The 25,714-nt window shown below is 39.7% G+C and overlaps 1 protein-coding gene across 3 annotated transcripts in view; it reads right to left on the bottom strand.

Moving 5' to 3' along the window:
- The window catches only part of SEL1L2 (SEL1L2 adaptor subunit of ERAD E3 ligase), a 138,551-nt gene that overhangs the window by 31,097 nt on the left and 81,740 nt on the right, over window positions 1-25,714 (bottom strand). For 2 of the 3 annotated variants that reach the window (XM_050745629.1, XM_050745628.1), the window contains exons 6-10: window positions 7,865-7,918; window positions 7,348-7,407; window positions 7,176-7,257; window positions 5,699-5,853; window positions 4,764-4,820 (exon numbers count right to left, since the gene is read on the bottom strand). In XM_050745629.1, coding sequence (XP_050601586.1) covers window positions 4,764-4,820; window positions 5,699-5,853; window positions 7,176-7,257; window positions 7,348-7,407; window positions 7,865-7,918 — 408 coding nt within the window. The remainder of the gene's footprint in view (window positions 1-4,763; window positions 4,821-5,698; window positions 5,854-7,175; window positions 7,258-7,347; window positions 7,408-7,864; window positions 7,919-25,714) is intronic. The other variant, XM_050745630.1, reaches the window with a different exon arrangement.

Raw genomic sequence — 25,714 nt, forward strand, 5'->3', positions numbered from 1 at the left:
ATAAATCTTGGTGTTTTCCCCACCCTTAAATATAATGTTTTGATAAAAACCTAAAGGAATCGAGACTTTGTCTCACACACTGCTCCACTGTCATGGCTTACTTAGCATTTCATTCCCTTTTTTTTTCATTTTTAAATTTACTTGTCCATAATACTATTGCTTCAATTATATAAATCTTTATTAAACAGCACATGAAACTACCACCAAGAAAGCTACCTTGATGGATACACATGAGCCAACCTGAGTTCTTGTTCTTGAAGAGTTAAGATCAAGTATCCATCCATCGATCCATCCATCCATCGATCCATCCATCCATCCATCCATCCATCCATCCATCCATCCATCCGTCCGTCCATCCATCCATCCTTCCTTCCTTCCTTCAAATATTAACTGAGCACCCATCATCATATTTCACAGATTCTAAGATGTACATCTCCTCCCACCTCATTTCAATCAGGACATTTCTTACTATCAATGGCATATTATAATATATATTGGTGTTTTTTTTTAATTCCTCAGAACATAAAATATTTATGTGTCTTACAATTGCTGGTGTCTTAGTATGAAATATAGTAAGCCCCAGATACTATGTTAAGTAAGTAAAGTTTTATTATTTGAACCCATATCTCTCTTTTAAAAAAAGATCATGATTTTTCATCAGCTATAAGCAAATCTGTAGTTTAATCAGTTTGTAACATTTCCCCTAGAATGAAATGCCAAGAAAATGTATTGTTCTAAAAATCTTTATGAATACTTTTTTTTTTTTTTCTTTCTTGAGATGGAGTCTTGCTTTGTCACCAGGCTGGAGTACAGTGGCGTGATCTCAGCTCACTGTAACCTCCGTCTCCTAGGTTCAAGCAATTCTCCTGCCTCAGCTTCCTGAGTAGCTGGGACTACAGGCGTGCGCCACTATGCCCAGCTAATTTTTGTATTTTTAGAAGAGACGGGGTTTCACCATGTTGGCCAAGATGGTTTCAATCTCTTGACCTTGTGATCCGCCCACCTCAGCTTCCCAAAGTGCTGGGATTATAGGCATGAGCCACCGTGCCTGGCCTGAATACTTCTTTCGTCTCTGGCTCTGTAGATCATCCTGAGAAGAGATGGTATTAGCTCTTTTTAAAAATTTTTTAATGGGTAGCAGGATAGACAAAGCAGTTGCCCTTACAAATTTGATATTATTCCTCTGCTAGGTTTAATTTAATTACACTTTATCCATTTTAATAATATTCACCCAAACATCCCGCTTTCCTAATCCAATTTACTCTGAGCCTGCATATATTTAGAAATGCAAATAAAATTAAAATCTATGTGTAGAAATTTCAAGATAATGTAATCAAGAATTGCATATACAGTATTTTTCAATAATTAAGAATTTGGTCAGGGGGAGGGTAAAAATGTTTTCTGTGATGACAACTCATGAGAGAGATTAGTTCAACCAAACAATGAGGAAGGAAAAGAAAGGCCAGCTAGTTATTTCCAGGTATTTTGAAATTTAATTTTCTGAGAAGTGGACTGGAGCATCATATTTAAGGAGAGTCTTATACTAATAATTCTCTTTGGTGGACTGAAATATTAGCATACTGGCTCAAGTGGTGGTCTTCAGGCTGAGGACTGTAGTTAAGAATAAGGTATTGTATATTTCAAAATAACTAGAAGAGAGGATTTTGAATAGAATATGACAAAGAAATGACAAGTGTTTGTGGTGATGGATTTGCAGATTACCCTGGTTTGATAATTACATAATGTATACGTCACATTTGCATACATATGTATATATTACATAATGAATACATTATGTAATGATCAAAACATCACAGTGTATCCCATAAATATGTACAATTATTATGAGTCAATTAAAAAAGAAAATAAAATAAAAAGAAAAGAAAACATTATCCTCTCTGAGGAGGTGAGACTTGGAAAGATGAGAAGTGAGGCATGACAAGAGCTGCAGTAATAGCCTTTTGGAAACTGGATGTATCTTTGTATCTTCCCTCTCCCTTATGCATCTCCCCTGCCTTCCAAGTTGATTCTGGCACAGCTACACTATGGTATGTTACAAGAATGACCGCAGTACTTTGCAGCTCTGCTCATTGAGAGGAGAAGCCCATTTCCCTACCTCTCCAAGCTTGCTGGCCTTGTGATTCGCTTTGGCCAAAAGAATGTGGCAGAAGTGATTTGTCAGTTCTGAGCTCAGGCCTCAAGAGACTTCTGCTCTGGTGTTCTTCGAACCTTTGACTGCCAAGTGGAAAGCTTGGGCCAGTTGGCTGGAGCATGAGACCACATGGAGAGGGACCCCAGTCATTCTAGCAGTCACAGAGGAAGCCATCATAAACCAGCCAGCTCTAGCTAATGTTCCAGAGAACTGCAGATGCATGAGCAAGCCCAGCGAAGATTAGCTGAGCCTGGCCCAGATCAGAATTGCTCAGCTGAGGCTAACCAAAATTGCTGACCTGTCAAAATCATGAATTAAATAAATGGTTATTATTGAAAACCACCTAAGTTTGGGACTGTTTAAAATGCAGACAAAGATAACTGATAGATAAGTCAATCTGTCGTAAGGTTTGATATTTCAACTGGAGTCCTCCATTCAAGTTCAGGTTCATTAGGCTGAGAGAAGAAAAAAGGACCAGCCTGTGCTTACCCCCAGAGAGTACCTGAACCACAAGGATGGTTCTGGAATATCTGGAAGCAGAAGGCCCAACCCACTATCAGAAAGAGCTGAAGGAAACTGAGAGATCATGTCATTTCTTCTTCTTGCTTTATAAATGAGGGAACAGATTTTAGAGGCTGTTTTTTGTTTTGGCCTGGGTCAAATGAAGTTTAATGGAAAGAGCTCAGGTTTTGATTTCTGAAGGCCTGAGTTCAAATTCTGCTTCTTAAACAATCTTACTTCCCAGTTGTGAGCCTTGAAGCAATTTATTTTATGTCTCCAGCCTCTGCTTCTTATTTGTAAAACAGATGTAATAAAACCTTGTGAATGAGCCCACAGGAGATCCTGGCTGGGCTCCTGGGTGACACTCAGCTGCCTGGCTGCTACATAACAGCTCTAGGATCCTGCCCTGGGATTGCACTTCATCCTCACCTGGAGGCAGCTGTAGCTGCCATCTGGTGACCACAGTGGCTGGAGCTGACTGAAGTACCAACTTTGTGGGATTTTATTGCACTGTACAAAGATTGGTTTGTCTTCCCTACAGCTGGAGCTAGGGTACCCTCACGTCCAAATTTCATGTTTATGGAAAATGAGGAAGCCTTCCTAGTTACACATTCTATGATTAACATGAGAAACTCATTGCAGGCTGAAATCTGACAGAGTAATATTATGAATCCGGATATTCCCATCTAAGAAGCTAAAACTTTGGTTATGATTAAGATGAAAGAAAAATCTATGGATCTTCAACTGAGTTGTCTTGGGGTGAATATGCTTATTTAAATTCCTACCTATTTTATCACATTTTATGAAATGACTTCGACATTTACCTGATGTTTACTGGGCTTCATATAAAATACAAATTATAGTACCAAAGACACATTCATAAAATAACACAAAATGAAATGCAAAGTAATAACAGATCACTTTTTTAGGTAATAGCCTTATAAAGTAGTTGTTTCTATCACTTAGCCATTGGGACTATGTTAAAATAGGTTATGTGTTCCTTTGAGACAAGGAGCATGTGGCTCCTATAAATGAAAAGAGCAGCAAAATCATCTTTAAAAAAAAAAATCCAGCTACTTCCCAGGTCTGTGGTGATGTAGGGCCTTGATACCACTATCAGAATCTAAGCAAGAACTCATCCCATGACCCTGGCATCTTACAGAGGAGGATCCTGTGTAGGTCAAGTTCATTTGTTCATTTGCTTTTTTCTTCACTATAAATTTGAATGGTTAATTAACTTTTTTTTTTTTTTTTTTTTTTTTTTTTTTTTTTTTTTTGTTTTGTTTTTTTTATGGAGTCTTGCCCTGTCGCCCAGGCTGGAGTGCAGTGGCATGATCTGGGCTCACTGCAACCTCTGTCTCCTGGGTGCAAGTGATTCTCCTGCCTCAGCCTCTCGAGTAGCTGGGATTACAGGCATGTGCCACCACACCCGGCTAATTTTTTGTAATTTTGGTAGAGACAGGTTTCACCATGTTTGCCAGGATGGACTTAATTCTCCTGACCTCGTAATCCACCCGCCTCAGCCTCCCAAAGTGCTGGGATTACAGGCGTGAGTCACTGTGCCTGGCAGGTTAATTAACCTTTTAACCTCACTGGGATAAGGTAAGGTTAAGCAAAATTATTGAAAGGAGCTTTGCAAATGTATAAGGATGTTTAATATATTTTTGATTATATTAAAAGCAGTCTGTCTTCTGATTTAGCCAAATAGGGATGAAGTTGCTTCTCAGGCTCCTTAGCAGTGATCCCCAGGTGGACTCTGCGGCTGGCCTTGGGTTCAGGCTGGCAGGTGTGGATATTCTCTCTCCTAATCCCGGCCCAAAGTGTGTGTGAGTGGGCAGAGACTAGGTTCTGCTGGAACATGGATACTCCCCTGCCTCGATTGCTCCTCAGAAGTCCCTTCCCCTTTGTTCTTGAAGGCAAGTGGGCAAGTGCTCCCTCTGGAGAATTTAGTTCTTCCTAAGAAGCTGGGAAGCATAGTTGACCAAGAAAGCATCAGTGGGCTTTCTGAGCAACTCTTCCACCTCTCCCTCTCCCCGCTTTCACTTCCCTGCCAGCCTCCCTCACTATTACCTTCCCCACCCCATGTGACTGGATCTTGAGATTGACTTACGTGGTAATCCTGATCCAGACCTTTCCTCCCAATTAGATGTAATTGTCCAAGAGAGACCTAGGAACGATGAGTTTGGAAATGATTTTAGCAGCAGTATTACTTTAAATAAATAAAACATTTATGTGGTGATTCTACGGTAGTATGTTGATTGTTGGACGTGTTTGAAATGTCCTGAAAAATTCAGGGAAACATTCCAGACTATATCATTTATTGGGTAATTGGTTGCTGCTGGACATATGGCTTCCTTAGTGGCTAGAAGCCGGCCTGCCAGGGTACAGAATCACCCAGGCACGTAAACCTAGGGGCTTTAGCTCTTGACCCTCAAAGATTGTGCAAATACTGTCCCATTCCCAAAGACAGAACCTTTCTGGATTGTAGTTTATTCATATTAAAACCAACATTGGGGCCGGGCGCAGTGGCTCACACCTGTAATCCCAACACTCTGGGAGGCCGAGGTGGGCAGATCACGAGGTCAGGAGATCTAGACCATCCTGGCTAACACAGTGAAACCCCGTCTCTACTAAAAATACAAAAATTAGCCAGGCCCGGTGGTGAGTGCCTGTAGTCCCAGCTACTCGGGAGGCTGAGGCAGGAGAATGGCGTAAACCCGGGAGGCAGAGCTTGCAGTGAGCGGAGATCGCGCCACTGCACTGCAGACTGGGTGACAGAGCGAGACTCCGTCTCAAAAAAAAAAAAAAAATTAATTTTTAAGGAATAAATGCAAAAACATTGCTATTATTATGGCAACTAGTTCTCCAGTGGGCTACAGGAACTGCAAGTAGCAGGGAACAAAACAGGAGTAGGGCGAGAGGAGGGCGTGTCTCTCCCCTTTCCTATTTAGGATAGGGTGTTGTTCATCCCTCCAGGACTCAGAAAGAATTAAGGCCCTTGTAATTTTCATGTTCTAAAAACTCAATCTCATCTGTATACATTACTTGTATCTGAACATCTCCTCTTTCTGCCAAAAATTTATAGTATTGGTATATGTCCCAATCCAAAATCTCACTGTTAGAACTCAGATTTTCAGGTCTTTCTGTTAGTCTCACTTTTTCCACTGGAACACCTTCACTTTTTTCAAATGTGTCAGCAACTGTGAATAAAAACAAGCCAGAGAATAGCTAGAAAACAGAGGCTACAAGAGATAACAGTCAATTTAGAGAAAACACCATTAGCTTATTTTCTTAAATTGTGCAGAAATCTGTTCAACTAATAGAGACAGAAGATCCATGAAAAATAGAAATTTGCAGATTTTGGGCCAGGCACGGTTGCTCGTGTCTGTAATCCCAGCCCTTTGGGAGGCAGAGACGGGCAGATCACTTGAGGTTAGGAGTTCGAGACCAGCCTGGCCAACATGGTGAAACCCTGTCTCTACTAAAAATACAAAAATTAGCCAGGTATGGTGGTGCAAGCCTGTAATGCCAGATACCTGGGAAGCTGAGGCATGAGAATTTCTTGAACCCAGGAGGCGGAGGCTGCAGTGAGCAGAGATCAAGCCACTGTGCTCCAACATGGATGACAGAGGGATACGCTGTCTCAAAAAAAAAAGTGCAGATTTTTGTTTATTGGGTTCTCTAGTTCTTCTTTGCAACCTATGCAAGTATTGTATCAACTTATATCAGACTCTACAGAAGATCTTGACCAAAAAGACTCACGGAAAGGGGATATTTTAGGAGCAGACAACTGACTCTATCCATAATTTTTTTCTGGGACTAAGACTATAATACAGGCATAATCACTGCTCTTTAATTACTTCCTATGGATAGTCTGAAAATAAATATAAATATGCTTGAATACACCTAACAAAGTGTGCAGTTTGAAATATATATAGTAATTCAAATTTCACTAAGCACATGAAATGATCTTGTTATATATAGCATCTTAAATTCAAAACTATTTTTTTTCCTCCTTCTTTCTTTTCTCAGATCCTCATAGTGCCAAAGATGTGTGTTTAGATGTTATTCTGATTACATTTAGACTAATGGTTGCTTGAATTGTTCTCATATGTGGTGAGAGATACCTCCAATGTATGTACCTTACATTCATTCCTTTAGGAATTTTTGGCAGTCATCCCATATTCTAAATGTTATATTTATGGTAACTGCTTAATATTTATTGGTGTTACATTCAAATCCTCAGCAAAGGAAAGAACATCACAAAAGCAAGTAAAACAGAATTGTTTGGGGATACATATTAACGAAAATAAAAACTGAGTATAATCTTTTAAAATTATTTGGAAAGTAGCTATTAAGGAAACAGAAACTCTGTATTATATTAAAAGAATTGTATTACAACATGTTAAGAACATACACTTTTGATATTTTCACAAGTTTATATCAATTGAACTGTTATTTATTCATTTTTCTAATTCCTTGGCAGCTGTTTATTTTTAAATAAGTTATGTGGATTACTTACTATGATCTGCCACTTTCTTGTAATAACTTAGGGCAACTTCACAATTCTGTAGAACATTGATTCCTGACAAATATCTGTACCCCTAAAACACCAACAGATGCATCTTAATATTCAAGACAATGCTGTATTTATGGCATACAAATTTGGTCCCGAGAATATTCTGTTTACAAACCAAAATCATCTGGGACATGATGCTTCCTCCAGCACTTCCAAAGGTGTAATATATCAGTGCCTAAAGTAAAAACAAACAAACAAAAAACCCCCCAAACCAGGTTGGCCATTTAAATTTGAAACTCAAACCAACGATTCCTTTTTTATTCCTAGTCCCACAATGACCCATTGAGTTACTCCGAAATAAATTTCAAATTTCACTCTCCTTTGTAAAGATGGCTGCCGTTTATTAGGGGTTTACTAATCTCTGGAGTCTGTGATAAGGGCATTGTATAAGATATTTCATTTAATCATCATAATTTCCCTATGAAGCAGATACTATCTATCTTCAATGAAAAAGTTGACTTATGAGGCTTTAAGAAACTTATAGCATAAGAACACTACATTTCTTTGACTATTAAGCTGGTGCTTTCAACTACTACACTAGAGTGAACCCCTTTAATTAATGAGTAGATTTTATTCAATGTCCATTTTAAAGAAATCAATTTTGTTCCAGAATAAAACAGAATGACCTTTACCTTAGCTTGATCATATTCCATTCCTATTCCATAAGAAGACAAAAATCCTAATGCCTAAAGCACAAAAGAAAAAACACAATTTAATCAATTTATCTCATATTTATTCTTATCTGTATGGATAAGGGATATCTTAAATGTGTGCTTCATAATTTGCATTAATTTCTTTTTTTTTTTGAGACGGAGTCTCTCTCTGTCGCCCAGGCTGAAGTGCAGTGGCATGATCTCGGCTCACTGCAGTCTCCGCCTCCAAGGTTCAAGTGATTCCCCTGCCTCAGCCTCCCGAGTAGCTGGGACTACAAGTGCCCACCACCACGCCTGGCTATATATGGGTATTGATTAGGAGTCTATAAAAAGAGCAGTCCTAACCCCTCTCCTGTGCAGCCAGGCGGATAGCCCATCCCCTGACCCCACTGGAGATGGGAGGCTTATTCCCTGAAGAAATTAAACCAAGGAGACTTCAGACTTTGAGACACAGACACATTAAAGAATATCGGTGAAGAACAAGGCTGAAAACAGGAGTATTAGAAAAGTCTACATTCTGTATAATGAGTCTCCGGCTCTCTTTCCCAGAACTCTCATATTTATAACCCCACGCAGGAGGTATCTGAGATACCTCCTACTGTCTTACCCCAAGTAACCAATTTACCATCAACTTCCAGTGAATTTCACCTCTACAATATCTCTCCAATTCATTTCTTTCAGCACCTGCTATTGTGAGTTAGTCTCAATTCTCATGAGGACAATTGTAGTAGTATCCAGGCTTTTCTCCTCCTCTCCATTCTTCATGTATGAGTAGAGCCAAATCTGCTTGTGTCACCTTGGCCCTGTTTAGTACCTTTTAATGGCTTCCCATTGTTTTTTATTTTTATTTTTATTTATTTATTTTGAGACAGAGTCTCGCTCTTGTCACCCAGGCTGGAGTGCAATGGCCTGATCTCGGCTCACTGCAACCTCCACCTCCCAGGTTCAAGTGATTCTCCTGCCTCACCCTCCCTAGCATCTGGGATTACAGGCACCTGCCACCATGCCCAGATAATTTTTGTATTTTTAGTAGAGATGGGGTTTCACCATGTTGGCCAACTGGTCTCGAACTCCTGACCTCAGGTGATCTGCCTGCCTCGGCCTCCCAAAGTGCTGGGATTACAGGCGTGAGCCACTGTGCCCAGCCTGTTTTTTATTTTTTAAATTTATTTATTTATTTTTAAAAAGATGTCATGTGACGCTAACCCATTGTTTTTTAAATGTTCTCTTGAGTATACTAAGTTGACACATTATCATCTGTAAATAATAATTTTGTAAGTTCTTTCATGTAACCCATTTCCTTTTATTTTATTGGGTAAAACTTCCAGAACAATGTAATGAATTGTGGTCATGGCAAGTATTTCTTTTTTTTTTTTTTTTGTTTCTGATTTTAATATGGATGCCTGTTGTGGTTTGCTATTATATATACATTTTGCTAATAATTTCAATTAAATGTTCTCCATTTACTAACTTTTAGAATCAGAAACAAATGTTGAATTTTATCACTCTATTTTCAGCATGTATTATAATTATTTATATTTTTTCTTCTTAGCATATTAATAAAATTCACTTAATCAGCATTTACTAAGCAGATGGTGCTAGGCACTGTCCTCTGCACTGCAGGTTACAGAAATCAAAAAGAAAGTCAAAGCCTGTGTGCTTCCCTGGCAGAGGGTGGAAGGGCAGAAGGAACAAACTTCGTCCCTCAAGCCCTTTTATAAGGGCACCTAGTCCTATACAGGGGGCACCACCCTCATGGCTTAATCACCTCCTGAAGGCCTCACCTATTAATAATGTTATATTGGGCATTAAGTTTCAACATGAATTTTAGAGAGGACACAAACACTCAAATCACAGCAAGTACCATGAAGAAAACTGAAGCAGGATAAGTAGGTAGAAAGTGATATGGTGCTATTTTATTGAGATTAAGCTATAAAAATGTATTCTTAATGTTGAATTATCTTAATATTTCTGGTTAAAAATCCTACTTGATTAAATTTCATGCTTTTCAATTTGCTAAAATTTTATTTAGAAACCTTATATTGGTGTTTATAAATGAAATCTGCCTGTTTTATTCTTCTGGATTCTTATTAAGACTTTTTAGAATGATATTTAAAGATCTTCTTTTTTAAAAATAATTTACATAATAGAAAAAAATTTATGATGGTTTTATTGTATAGAATTTCCTAGTAAAACCATCTGAGTGTAGTGTCTTTGGAGAGGCTTATCTTTGACATTTTCAATTTGTTCCATAGTTATAGGTTTAGTCAAGGCTCCTACCACATTGATATGAGTGTGACCTGTAATACCCTACAGGAGGAGCTGATTTATATTTTCTGGAAAATGTCTATTTCATCTAGATTTTAATATATTCACATAAAGTTGAATATAGCACTGTCTCATAATTGCTTACATTTCTTTCAATCTGTGGTTTTATTTTTAAATTCTCAATATTACCCATTGGTTATTTTTTAAAAATTGTGATAGACTGGTATGTAACTCAGGGGCCCTGGGTTTTCCGGTACACACTGAAAAAGTGCCCACTTGCAACTGTTGCACTTTGAGTTGTTTCAAAAAGTTCCTGGAAGAAGCTCAGCCTCAGAAAAACAGCAAACAGTTGGATCCAGAGATGGTTGAGTAGGAGATGAACTTTGGCGAACTCTCATTGTTATCATTTTAAAAACCTGGCCCAGGGAGGAGCTTATTCTCTATTTTCTATACATGTGACATATGTAGAAACATAATCTGCCACTGCGCCTGTGCGGCCAGGATTCCCTCTCTACACACAGTGATTCAGCTGACCAGCCCAAGACATGCTCGGTTTTCACGCCTGTTTGTGGGGGCACTGCTTTGGGGCACTACCTCTGGTGTCCTCCTTACTTGTTGCAAGCAATAAAATCCCCTTGTTAAATCCTCCTTGGTTATGGGCATTGGAGGCTCACCTGGCAACAACCAAATGCACCTATTGTGTGAGTAGCAGCTAGAGTTTTGTCCCCATTATTGGGGGCATTTTAAAGAATTAAAGAATTATCTCGTTTTTATTTATGAAATAAATGACTTTGTTCTCTAATTCATTATATTGATTTCTGTTTCTATGTTTACTAATCCTTTTGTCCTACGTTTATTTTGCTAGAGTTATTTTTTTTTCCTTTTTTTTTTTTGGTTTTTTTTTTTTGAGTCAGAGTCTTGCTCTGTTGCCCAGGCTGGAGTGCAGTGGCGCGATCTTGGCTCACTGCAAGCTTTGCCTCCTGGGTTCATGCCATTTTCCTGCCTCGGCCTCCCGAGTAGCTGGGACTACAGGTGCCCGCCACCATGCCTGGATAATTTTTTGTATTTTTAGTAGAGATGGAGTTTCACTGTGTTAGCCAGGATAGTCTCGATCTCCTGACATCGTGATCTGCCCGCCTTGGCCTCCCAAAGTGCTGGGATTACAAGCGTGAGCCACTGTGCCTGGCCATTTCTTGTTTATTAAAACACATAAAGTTGTATATTTTCCTCTGCATCTGGCATTAGCCCTATTCCATAATTTTTACTATGTAGTATTATCATCATGATAAGTGCTTAATATGTCAGTTCAATTTCGATTTTGCTATTAATTAGGAGACTTGTAATTGTATAAAAAGTGTGACTAAGCTATCTTTTGGTCATCATTTTGTAGTTTTATTGCTTCTAGTCAAAGCTACCATTTCTCAAATAAATTGAGATTTTTCTTTGTGGAATCATTAAAAAAAATTTTTTTTTTGCAAATTTTTAAAAATTTTGTTTAGAATGCTTTTCTATATAGTCTTAATTTTGCATGTAGATGTAGTCAGGGAATACTTTTTTTGTCTGCCTGGATTTTCTGTCACAGCTGTTCATACTTTCATAACTTCAGTTAAGTTATGTGCATTATTGGTCCTACATGTGTCAAGTTTAATTGATATACGCAATGTTCAAAAAGATTATGTTGAGATTTGGCATTAAAACAGAAGACTTTTAGGTGCTTTGGAAGGCGTAGAACAGAGCAGTAGAGTGCAGATTTCATATTGATGAAGCAAATATTCATTTGTAAGAAGAAGGACCACAACTTCCTATTTCCCTTCAAAGCAACAGTCAAGGTCCTAAAGAAACAAAGATATGCCAAAGCAGATTAAACTTTATTACTAAATTATATGCAAAAGGATTAGCTGTCACAGCTGAGCTATGCAACTGAAGGCAGGAGAAAATGCCAAATCCCTAGGAATTGCTGAAAAACTTCATCTGTGCTTGCTGAGAAAAGTGCATTCTACCCTTTCAATTCTGAATATAAGTACCCTTGTTACAGTTACTTTGGCTGTGGAACAAATTACCCCAAAACTTAGTGTCATATAAAATCCATTTATTATGCTCCAAGATTCTGTGGATCAAGAATTTGGACAGGATACAATGGAGATAGCTTGTGTCTCATCCATGATACAGGGGCCTTAGTTGTAAAACTCCAAGGCTGGGGACTGGAATCATCTGAAGACTTGCTCACTCGCATGTCAGGCAGTTGATGCCAGCTGTTGGCTGAGACCTCAGCTGCAACTAATGGGCAGAATACCTACATGTGGCCTCTCCATGTTGTGTGCTCTCTTCATGGTGACAAGCACACTGAGAGAGCCAGACCTATATCTTTCGTGTGTGTGTGTGATTTAGCCTTGGAAATGGTGTAATATTACTTTCATTAATCTTTATTGGTTGTAGTTACAAGCTCATCAATACAAAGGGAGAAAAGATGGACTCCATGTTTTCATGATATGTGTTAATGTTCTGCCACAGTATGTGACACTAGAAATCTTTCTGTTGCCGTTTTGGGGGCGGGGAAAGTTACTACAATTCTCAACAAAAACCAGACAAGTATAGAAATATCCCACTCCCTCTCAGTAATGTACAGGTCTTGCCCTATTCCATCTATTTTTTCTTCCCTTCCCTTCCTTTCCCCTTCCCTTCCCCTTCCTTCCTTCCTTCCTTCCTTCCTTCCTTCCTTCCTTCCTTCCTTCCTTCCCCTTTCTTTTCTCTTTCTTTCTTCCTTCCTTCCTTCCTTCCTTCCTTCCTTCCTTCCTTCCTTCCTTCCTTCCTTCCTTCCTTCCTTCCTTCCTTTCTTCCTTCCTTTCCCTTCCTTCCTTCCTTCTCTCTCTCTCTCTCTTTCTTTCTTTTTTTCTTTCTTTCTTCTTTCCTTTCTTTTGATAGGGTCTCACTCTATCACCCAGTCTGGAGTGCAGTGGTCCCATCTCAGCTCACTGCAACCTCTGCCTCTTAGTTCCAAAGGATTCTCCCACCACAGCCTCTCAGGTAGCTGGGACTACAGGTGCATGCCAGCATGCTCGGCTAATTTTTTTTTTTGGTAGAGATGGGGTTTCACCATGTTGGCCAGGCTGGTTTCAAACTTCTGACCTCAAGTGATCTGCCCCTGCTCGACTGCCCACAGTGCTGGGATTATAGGTGTGAGCCACCATGCCTGGCCTACTTTTCCTTTTTGTAATAGAATATTTCAAATATATGAAAGTAGTCCAGGTGCAGTGGCTCACGCCTATAATCCCAGCACTTTGGGAGGCCGAGGTGGGCAGATCATTCCAGGAGATAGAGACCATCCCGGCCAACATGGTGAAACCCTGGCTCTACTAAAATACAAAACATTAGCCAAGTGTGGTGGCAGGTGCCTGTAGTCCCAGCTACTCGGGAGGCTGAGGCAGGGGAATTGCTTGAACCCGGGAGACGGAGGTTGCAATGAGCTGAGATTGTGCCACTGCGCTCCAACCTGGCAACAGAGTGAGACTCTGTCTCAAAATAAAACAAAATTAAAATAAAATAAAATAAAATAAAATAAGTAATATAATCAACCCCATGGTATCTATCAGCCAATTTAATTATCCATTATCAACTGATAGTCAAGTCTATTTATACCCACACTGATTTCCCCCAGCCATCCAGTTTATTTGAAGCAAATCTTAAGATAACATATATTTCATCTGTAAATATTTTAATATGTACCTATAAAAGAAAATCTTCTAAAATAACGTAACTATAATACCATATCCACCTAAAAGCATTAATAGTAATTCCTTAACATCATCAGTCAGTATCTACATTTGCCCAATTGCCTTATAAGTTTGTTTTTTTCTTCTTTTTTTTTTTTTAAGTTTGTTTATTTGAATTGGTATCCAAATATGATGAACACATTGCAACTGAGTGGCATATTTCTTGCCTTTAAAAAAATATTTTTAAAAAATATATATATAAAAAAAATAGAGACAGGGTCCCACTACGTTGCCCAGGCTAGTCTTCAATTCCTGGGTGCAAGTGATCTTCCCGCCTTGGCCTCCCAAAATGTTGAACTTACAGGTGTCAGCCACCATGCCCTGCCTCTTAAGTCTTTTTTGATCTTTAAGTTTTTTTTTTTCTTCCATTTTTATTTTAAGTTGAGGGGCACATGTGCAGGATGTGCAGGTTTGGTATGTAGGTAAATGTTTGCCATGGTGGTTTGCTGCACAGATCATCCCATCACCTAGGTATTAAGCCTGGCATCCATTAGCTATTCTTCCTGATGCTCTTTCTCCCTCCACAACCCCCCCTCTGACAGGCCCCAGTGTGTGTGGTGTTCCCTCTCACGTGTCCATGTGTTTTCATTGAGACGGCTGGTAGGAGAGGGTCCCTGGAAAAACACCAACCAGCCTGCACAATGGGGTGGAACTGCCGGTGGGAAGCACTCTAGCAGGGACTCTGGCCTTGCAAGAGTCCCTGTTTCCTCCTTTTCTTCCTTTTTCACCCAATAAAGCCCTATCTTATTCAGCATTCAAATTGTCTGTGAGCCTGAATTTTCATGGCTGTGGGACAAGGAACCCCGTCTTTAGCTGAACTAGGGAAAAGTCCTGCAACATCATCATTCAGCTCCCACTTATAAGTAAGAACATGTGGTATTTGGTTTTCTGTTCCTGCCTTAGTTTGCTGAGGATAATGGCTTCTAATTCCATCCATGTCCCTGCAAAGGGCATGATCTCTAGTATTCCATGGTATATATGTACCACATTTTCTTTATCCATTCTATCACTGATAAGCATTTAGGTTGATGTTATGTCTTTGCTATTGTGAAATAGTGCTGCAATGAACATATGCATGCATCAATCAATTTATTTGTCCTGTAGAGTTACTCTTAGTCATTATTTTGCTGATTGAAACACTATGTTCTGTAAATTGGTAGGCAGACTTAGAGGGTTGATCAAACTTATTGTAACTTATTTGACAAGACTGTCTCATAGAAAGTACTATGTTTTCCATCAGGAGGTGCATAATTTATTGTCTCTGCTTTGTGAAACTAGAAGCCACTGATGAGCTTGCTTAGGTCTGATGTAGGGCAGACAAGCCCTAAAGTGGGGCTTAGCCTGTGAGGGTTCTTGGCTTTGCTCAGGAAAGAATTCAAGGGTGAGCTGGCGGTAGCGTGGAAGAAAACACCTTCATTGAAGCAGCAGTGTTAGAGCTTCGGCAGTGTTACAGCTTTGTAACTGCTCCTGAAGAGCAGGGCTACCCCTCAGGCAGTGTGCTGAGTAGCAGTGCAGGGCAGCTCTGCAGTCATATTCATACCTACTTTTTTGGTTGTTTTTGTTTTTTTGTTTTGTTTTGTTTTTGAGACAGAGCCTCACTCTGTCACCCAGGCTGGAGTGCAGTGGTGCCATCTCGGCTCACTGCAACCTCTGCCTCATGGGTTCAAGTGATTCTCCTTCCTCAGCCTCCCAAGTAGCTGGGATTACAGTTGCCCACCACCACACCCAGCTAATTTTTGTATTTTTGATAGAGACGGAATTTCACCATGTTGGCCAGGCTGGTCTCAAACTCCTGACCTCAAGCAATCCACCCCCCTCAGCCTTCCAAAGTGCTGGAATTACAGCCATGAGCCACTGCGCCTGGCCTTCATACCTACTTTTAATTACATATAGATTAAGGTGTGGTTTATGCAGAAATTTCCAGGAAAAGGGTAGTAATTTCTGGGTTGTCAGCTCATTGCCATGGAAAAGGGCAGTAACGCCAGGGTGTTGCCATGGCAATGGTAAACTGACATGGCACATTGGTGGGTGTGTCTTATGGAAAGTTGCTTCCACCTCATCCCTGTTTTAGCTAGTACTCAATTGGGTCCAATGTCCAAGCTTTACCTCAGGAATCGAGTCCCACCTCCTATCTCGGATCCACTGATTCATTAGGGGTGGCAATAAAGACATTATAATTCTGTCATTCCTTCTTCATTTATTAGCTGAAATAATTCTATAAAGAAAAATGTCACCTATACTCTATTGTGCAGAATAGGCAGATAAATACTTGACTCCCTTTATCAGTTTTCAAAATAATGTGAGTTGGTTCTTTAATGTCCCCCGAAGTGATGAATGAGTGTTGTTTCTAGGTATCATTATGAACAAATGAATTTAAATAGATTTTAGATGTTTCAGTCCATTGCCATCATTATTCATTTTGGTGCTTGATTGTTCCAGTTTTAGCCGGTGGGAGCCTATTTGAGTTGGCTCCTCCATCCCTTGGTCATGACCCTAATTTCCTGACACCATCCTTCCAATCAGGTATGATAAGATATTTTAAGATCGTCTTGTACATTTCTTCCCCACACCTGGAATTTGACATTTTCCAGATTGCTGGTCCCTTTTTAGTAGAAGAGGACTTCTGGTTTTTGCTTTAAAAAATAATTGTTTTGAGAGGAGAGGGTTAATATCTAAATTTAACTTTTAAAATATTTTTGTCAAATTAATCAATGCACGTGTATTAAAAGTTAAAATTCTGGCTGCGCGCAGTGGCTCACACCTGTAATCCCAGCACTTTGGGAACCAAGGTGGGCAGATCATGAGGCCAAGAGATCAAGACCATCCTGGCTAAAATGGTGAAACCTCGTCTCTACTAAAAATACAAAAATTAGCTGGACGTGGTAGTGGGGGCCATAGTCCCAGCTACTCGGGAGGCTGAGGCAAGAGAATTGCTTGAACCTGGGAGGCGAAGGTCGCAGTGAGCCGAGATCACGCCACGGCACTCCAGCCTGGGCAACAGAGAGAGGCTCCTTCAAAAAAAAAATTAAAATTAAAATTAAAATGGTTCTGAAGAGCAGTTCAACCACTTTTAATGATTTCAACTGTTTTGATAATTACCATTGTTACTACTCTAGACAAATTGCTGTTGCTTAATTTACATATTTCACACATTATCTATGGATGTGCTATGGTAGATGATGATTTAGATCATCAGTGTCACTTCCTCATGGTTCCTCCTCATCCCTCTCAGTAGAGTCATTTTTGGTCAGAACAGAATTGTAAAAGTCTGCTTGGGTGTTTCTAGTATTTGCAAGGTTCTACTCATTTGGAACTCATGATTTCTGTCACCATTCTTAGAAGTTCATTCCACACACTTATGTGTGCCATTGGTAATATGCCTTTCTTTCTATCCTTCTTATTAGCAACACTCTAGTCTTAGCTTTTCAACTTACTAGTCGAAGAAGTATTTAGGAGGCCGAGGTGGGCGGATCACTGAAGGTCAGGAGTTCAAGACCAGCCTGACCAACATGGCAAAACCCTGTCTCTACTAAAAATACAAAAATTAGGTGGGCATGGTGGTAAGCCTGTAATCCCAACTACTCGTGAGGCTGAGGCAGGAGAATCACTTGAACCTGGGGGAGACGGAGATGGCAGTGAGCCAAGATTGTGCCACTGCACTTCAGCCTGGGCAACAAAGTGAGACTCCATCTCAAAAAAAAAAAAAAGCATTTGAAACCCATAGGGTCACGAGCAGAATCCTGTAGAGTACTTCAGAGACCTGCTTTCACCTTAACATTAGTTCATTACTGTTAGCACTCTCCAACTGCCATTATCAAGTCCACATTTTTATTTTTCCATCTAGTTCGTGAGAACATCATGTGAGACTGTAAAATGTCTTCCAAAAATCAAAATACATCAAGATCTTACAATTCAAACAAAAGTACATCATTTTTTAAGTTTATTATAATTTCAATTATATTTATTACCATTTCCAGTACAAAGAACTCCTTAAATTTGGAAATTGACTATGGAGTTCATTTCCTAAACACATTATAACTCTAACATGCAGTTTATAAGCATAACTTGTGTCATTTATTTAATATATACACCAAAAATAAAAAATATATATGTATTTGGCCGGGCGCAGTGGCTCACGCCTGTGATCCCAGCATTTTGGGAGGCCGAGGTGAGAGGATCACTTGAGGTCAGGAGTTTGAGACCAGCCTGGCCAACATGGTGAAACCCTGTCTCTACTAAAAGACAAAAGTTAACTGGGTGTGGTGGTGTGAGCCTGTAATCCCAGTTACTTGGAGGTTGAGGCAGGAGAATCATTTGAAGCTGGGAGGCAGAGGTTGTACTGAGACGAGATGGCACCACTGTACTCCAGCCTGGGTGACAAAGCAAGACTCCCTCTCAAAATAAACAAACAAATAAATAAACATATAAATAAATACTCTATGATTCTGCCAATTCCTCTGATCGCAAACATTCCTCTTTTAGGAAAGTGGACCATAAAGGCTGTTTCTGCCAATAGAAGGCGTCTGGGATCCTGGTACTCCTCTAACCCTTGTAATATATATATATAAATGGCTAAATTGGCTCTTTTTAAGGATATCTTCTGCCAATATTAGATTTTTATTTTTCTTGCAACTCTTGGCAATTTTTGATTCTGCTCAATTTAGAATCTAATTTAGTTATGCAGAAACATTGATGTAAACAAATATACTGACCTTTTTTAAATAAGAAAATAAAGATACTGTTCTATTGAGTTGGGGTTATATTTTAAGATACTTTCACCAACAGTGTATCCTTTTGTGCAGTGCCTAGCAAACTATTTGGCCTGATCCTCCTGGAGAAATCTGTGAGCTCAGGAAGTTGTGAAATGGGTTGTATGAGAGTTATAGTTCCATTCTGTGACTCGGGAGGGGCGTATTCCTCAGTATAAAGCTCACTCTTAAATGTAAAGAATAAAACCATGCTTTTACCAGCCTCAATTCATCAACCCAGGGTTACACTTCCACTCTCTTTAGCAGAAAACTAACAATGCGTGATTTTGAATTAATTCTCTGGAGGGCTGAGCTTTAATTTAATGTTTAAAATACTACTTGAAGTGTGCCAGGACACTAGAGGAAGTCTTATGATCTTATGGGTTATCGTGTAGTAAATATACTGATTATAGTAAGCACTGTCCTATACTTTTTTTTTTTTTTTTGAGACGGAGTCTCGCTCTGTCACCCAGGCTGGAGTGCAGTGGCGCGATCTCGGCTCACTGCAAGCTCCGCCTCCCAGGTTCACGCCATTCTCCTGCCTCAGCCTCCCGAGTAGCTGGGATTATAGGCGCCCACCACTGCACCCGGCTAATTTTTTGCATTTTTAGTAGAGACGGGGTTTCACCGTGTTAGCCAGAATGGTCTCAATCTGCTGACCTCGTGAACCGCCAGCCTCGGCCTCCCAAAGTGCTGGGATTACAGGCATGAGCCACCGCGTCCAGCCTGTCCTATACCTTAATACTTGGGCATTGTCACTTACCAACTTTAGTCCAATTTTAGTATTCGGTCCTTTTCTGAGATAAAGGTGAGATAAAATGATATGGATTACAGAATGATTAAATCTTAATCCAGAAAAGAAAAATGTTGTGAATTGAAAGAGAAAGCGACATAATAGTGATGATACCAATGATACTATCAGTGGTTTGTAAAGGTCAAGTTCTGCAAATTGTTTGTAAGACTTGTTTATTTTTCCTTTCCTTTTTTCTTCTGGAGACAGAGTTTCACTCTTGTCGCCTAGGCTGGAATGCAATGGTGCAATCTCGGCTCACTGCAACCTCCACCTCCTGGGTTCAAGCGATTCTCCTGCCTCGGCCTTCCAATAGCTGGGATTACAAGCATGAGCCACCACACCCAGCTAATTATTTGTATTTTTAGTAGAGACTGGGTTTCACTCTTTTGGCCAGGCTGGTCTCGAACTCCCGACCTCAATCTGCCCGACTCGGCCTCCCAAAGTGCTGGGATTACAGACATGAGCCAGGGCTCCTGGCCCCTGTAAGACATATTTCTGAACTTAACCATTATGCTGTGTTTTTAAGGAATTGTTACAGTGGCTGGGATTTAAATTAATAGAGTTAAGAGTTAAGTTCAAATATTTTACTGTACTCTAAAGTAAATTACTCAAGTTCCATAATAACAATTTAAGCATTAAATATTCCTCCTTCTACTTTTTATATAAGAAATTATTATTAAAGGAGAAAAAAAGATTAAGCAATTTTCCTTTAATTACTGCATGAAGCTTGAAAGCACCTGTGATCATTACTTTTAGCTCAAATTGCATACCAAACAAAAGTGTGAATCAACTCTAATGAACAACTCAGGTACTGTCTGTACTCTTAATACAAAAAGAGCATTAACATCAAGAAGAAATGCTCAATGCAGGTAATTCTAGAATTATCAAAATGATCATTAGGTGGATACTAAAAATATTTATTTTCTATAGTAGCACAGTGCTAATAACCTATAGTCCCTCTATGAATGCTTCTGTATTTTAATTTAAAAAAATTTTTTGGGACAGCGTCTCACTCTGTTGCCCAGGCTGGAGTGCAATAGCCCCATCTAGGCTCACTGCAACCTCTGCCTCCCAGGTTCAAGTGATTCTCCTGCCTCAGCCTCCCAAGTAGCTGTGATTACAGGCATGTGCCACCACATCCAGCTAATTTTTGTATGTTTAGTAGAGACGGAGGTTCACCATGTTGGCCAGGCTGATCTCAAACTCCTGACCTCAAGTGATCCACCCACCTCGGCCTCCTGAAATGCTGGGATTACAGGCATGAGCCACCACACCCGGCTCTATAATTTAAATTTGGAATAAATAAAGAAAATGTGGAATCTTTGTCATTAAAATAGAATTATTATAGAATCATAAAGCATGATAAAATAGGCAAACACTCATATCTTTCTCTTTTATATGTCAGTGATGTTTATTTTTACATGATAGAATGAATTTTTTTATAATCCACAGCAAAACTATTTTAAACTATGTAACCAAGGAAGTGTATACATCTAAGTTAAATATTTTTTTTTCTGATATCAAAGGTAATACATACCCATGAATAAAACATTTAGAGGAAAAAAAACCAGAGAAATATTTTTAGAAAGAAAATAGGTGGCTCATGCCTGTGATCCCAGTGCTTTGGAAAGCTGAGTTTGGAGGATCACTTGAGGCCAGGAGTTTGAGACCAGCCAGGGCAACATAGTGAGATCCTGTCTTTAAAAAAAAATTAACAAAATATTAGCCTGGTGTGGTGGCCTGTGCTTGCAGTCCTAGCTACTTGGGAGGCTGAGGTGGGAGGATTGTTTGAGCCCAAGAGGTTGAGGGTACGGTGAGCCATGATTGTGCCCCTTCACTCTAGCCTAGTCAATGGAGCAAGATCTTGTCTCAAAAACAAATAAACCTAGAACATAATCGCCACATATAGTACCACACTTAGAGATCACTGCTATTAAATTAAGTTTTAAGGGCAATACAATGCAAATGAGTAATTTCTCTCTTCTTTCTCTCTATCTTTCTTTCTTCCTTTCTTCCCTTTCCTCCCCTCCCCTCCCCTCCCCTTCCCTCCCCTCCCCTCCCCCCCCCCTTCCCTTCCCTCCCCTCCCCTTCCCTTCCCTTCCCTCCCCTTCCCTTCCCTTCCCTTCCCTTCCCTTTTCTCTTTTTATTTGAGGGACAGGATCTGGTTCTGTTGCCCAGGCTGGAGTGTAGTGACATGGTCACGGCTCACTGCAACTTCGACCTCCTTGGCTGAAGTGATCCTCCCACCTCAGCCTCCCAAGTAGCTGGGACTACAGGCACGTCCCGGCACGTGCCAGCACTCTTGGCTAACACTTTTTTTTTTTTTTTTTTTTTTGTAGAGATAGGGCCTTACTATGTTGCCCAGGGTAGTCTTGAACTCCTGGGCTCAAGTGATTTCCCGCCTCAGCCTCCCAAAGTGTTAGGATTGCAGGCATGAGCCACCATGCCTGGTTGATCAATTTCTTGTTTTTTTTGAGACAGGGTTTTGCTCTGTTGCCCAGGCTGGAGTGTGGTGGTGTGAACACAGCTCACAGCAGCCTTGACCTCCTGGGCTCAAGTGGTCCTTCTGCCTTGGCCTCCTGAGTAGCTGGTACCACAAGCATGCACCATCATGCTCAGCTAATTTCAATTTTTGTAATTTTGTAGAGACAGGGTTCTCATCATGTTGCCCATGCTGGTCTTAAAATCCTGGGCTCAAGCAATCCCCCTGCTTCAGCCTCCCAAAATGTTGGGATTACAGGCATGAGCCACCGTGTCTGGCCATTTTTGACTCTTAAAGCAAATGAGATTTCATCCAACCTTCTTGTTTGGCAAATTAACAAATTTCCTATCGAGGACAGTTCATCAATATTAAGGAGTGAGTGAGTCTTTATAATTCTAATTTCTACTTCCTGGATGAGAAATGAGAAATAGAAAAATATATAACTAATCTACCTCCAGCTTGGGAAAGTATAATATTTTATAGGACATCTTCTAGGGTATGATTGTTTGAAATTTCCTCTATTTCCACCATTTTCGTGAAGACTATTCCGTTAATTAATAATTATTATTTGAAAGATATGGAATCTCTGAAAATCAATTTAATGGACTCTGTTTATAACCTTAATTGCTTTCGTTGCCCTTATCTGGATTTCCTTCAGTTTATTTGAATTTTTGCAAGGTAAACCACTGAAGGTGCATGAAAAAAAGTAATTCTGCTTCCTTTCCTCCATCCAGCTTTCCTTTGTACATAGCCAGAAGTTGCATTTCTTCCCTTCTGTCTCCTTAATGCCACTTTAATAGGAATTCCTATGTTTTTGTTCTTGTTATTGTTAAATAGGGTCCCTACCAGACCTCTGGCACTCCAGGCTCGTCTCATCTATTATATTTCAGTATTTCTGATTGTTCTTCCCTTTCCCCTCAGAGATAGTAGATGTCTTCATTCTCTCTTCTCTCAGTCTCGCTGTCTCTCTCTCATTCTCTCTCTCTCTTTCTCCAGTTTCTTTACCCACATTTCTGTTGCTATGTTGTCCTCACAGTTCCCAACACTTCCAGCAGTGCGGGCAGGATTTCTGTACCAGGCTGGCACAAACAACCCAAGAAGAAAGGTGGTCACTGGGCCAGCCTTATTAGAGAGCTGTAGTCAGGATGGCCTGTGGCCAGTCTGGTCCTAGCAACCAGCCATCAAACTATTGTTTGTGGCACAGAAGCTCTTTAACAAGTTGTTCTTTGCACAAGGAAATACACCAACTGCAAGGGGACATGCTATTGGAAACAGATTTTGCTATAGTGGTGACAGGGATGATAGTCAAAATATAGAACTGAATCCATCAAAGCACTGGAATTTAATCCAGCTATAGTGCTGGGGGCAGGATCCTGGAGTCTCCCTGCTTATCCAGATGTTAACACTATGCTTGCTAGATCATGGGAATTTTGGGGTCGGGGAATTCTAGTGAGGAATAAGGGTGGATGTCAGGGAGGGCATAAGAGAGGGTTGAGCAGATACTTTTAAATCAATCAATATCATAGTATTTTAGTATTTTAATAAACAGAGGCCGTGTGTGGTGGCTCAGCACTTTGGGAGGCCAAGGAGGGTGGATCACCTGAAGTCAGGAGCTTGAGACCAGCCTGGCCAACATGGTGAAACCCCTTCTCTACTAAAAATACAAAAATTAGCCAGGTGTGGTGGCACAGCCTGTAGTTCCAGTTACTCAGGAGGCTGAAAGCAGGAGAATCTCTTGAACCTGGGAGGTGGAGGTTGCAGTGAGCCAAGATCACTCCACTGCACTCCAGCCTGGGCAACAGAACGAGACTCCGTCTCAAATAACCAAAACAAACAACAACAACAACAACAAACTTGTTCAGCTGAATTTTGTATACCAGGTCAATGTCAGCCTTTTGGGCCATAAGTTTGTCCTCACTCATTTTCTGTCTTCTGGTTCTCCTTGAGACCAAAACTCACATATCTAAGTAAATATCCCCATTTTACAGAAGAGGAAATTGAGCCCCAGAGAGGACAAGTCATTAGGGGCCAGCTGGAGCTGAGATGTAAAGCCAGAACTGACTGACCCCAAAGACAATGCTGTTGAGACTAAAATTGTTACACAACAGTATTCATTAATGTTCTTTAACATTTGCTAAGGACTCTTGAAGATATTTTTTAGTTCTTACGGCAACCTTGTGAAGTAATGTGGGTATTACTATCAATCTCTTTTTACCCTAAGATAATAGATATAGGTTTGGGAAACCTAAGGTTTAGAGAAGTAACTTCTTCAGAGATACTAAAAGAATAAACAAAAGATGGAAGAGCTACTAAGTGGTAGAATATATGGACTCACATATGGTCAAAACTTCTGACTTGGGAACCTCTTCTCTGCCACCACACTATGCCACCCTGAAGTCTGTAACTGCATATTTCTTAGAGTACCGTCTCAACAATGCCTGCTTTTCTCTGCAAAGATGACTGTAATAATTCGTGACCAGTGGTTAGACATTTAGAGTTGTTCCTCCTGGCACTGGGTTGGCACTCAGCCAATTACATTCTTCCACATGATTCTCCTTAAAACCAAAGGCAAAAAAAGAAACAAAAAATGGCAAGCAACTGATGGTCACTTAACTGGGATTTGAGGATATTTGTGGCCATGTGATAACCACACTACTTAGAGTAACACTGGCTAGATGTAACTGACTAGATGTAACTACATTAGCTAAAGTAACACAAATTAGATGCAATAACCACATTACCTAGAGTAAAACTCCAACTTCAACTCTAAAATCCATGTGTTTTAGGAACCATTCATGTAAGTTTGGAACTTCTTTTCTGGGAGTAATTAATATTTCGACCTTGTATCAAATGCTTTATTTATATACAAACAAGTGAAATCTTTGATATTTCCTTTATCCAATATTCTAGATTGAGTGTAAATGTCACTTCTTCCTTGAAACACTCTTTACCTGCCCTAGGCAGAACTAGCCAGACCCTCTTCTGTGACTAAAGCACTTTATACATACCTTAACTATAGTCCACCTAAATTGTGCTGCTATTATTTGTATTTCAGGTTGACCTAGGAGGACTCTGACCTAGTAATATTTTTCTGCCCATTAACTACATTATGTTTGACACATAGTAGCTATCCAAGAAACAATTGTTGACTTATTAACTAATGTATACACACACTAAAAAAATAAAATTCATGTTGACATAGTTTGGAAAGAAATTAAGTGTTGCCTTTTTTAGTGGTGGGAGTGAGGGTAACATTTGGTCTTTAGCGATACCATTTTTAGTGGAGGAAACTGTTATCTGTGGTAACATTTGGTCTGTCTTGGAACTTTATATTTTTGATTAAGCAAATACGGGGAATGAAGGTTTAATAGCTCTCATATTTTATTATAACATTTACAAATCTGTTTATTGCATTATTTCACATGTAATTTCAATAAAGAGTCCCTGATGTAAAAGCAGTATTCGGCAACTTAATTTAAATGATGATGATTTAAATAATTTAAAATGATGATGTCGGTCTGTATATATTAACATGGAAAGACATCTATGATACATTGTTAAGTGAATAAAGAGCAAGTTAGGAAGGAGCAACTAAAGTATTAGCTCATTTTTGTAAAAAAAAAAAAAATTCTATGGAGTCTTGGAAAATATTCCAGAAGAATAATATTGGAGTAATAATATTATTTATATCCTCCTCCTTGCTTAAATCTTGTATCCTTTAACAAATATCTCCCTAATTCCCACTCCTCCCACATTTCCTTTCTCTAT

The sequence above is a fragment of the Macaca thibetana genome, chromosome 10 (assembly GCF_024542745.1).
Source record: "Macaca thibetana thibetana isolate TM-01 chromosome 10, ASM2454274v1, whole genome shotgun sequence".
Lineage (NCBI taxonomy): Eukaryota > Metazoa > Chordata > Mammalia > Primates > Cercopithecidae > Macaca > Macaca thibetana.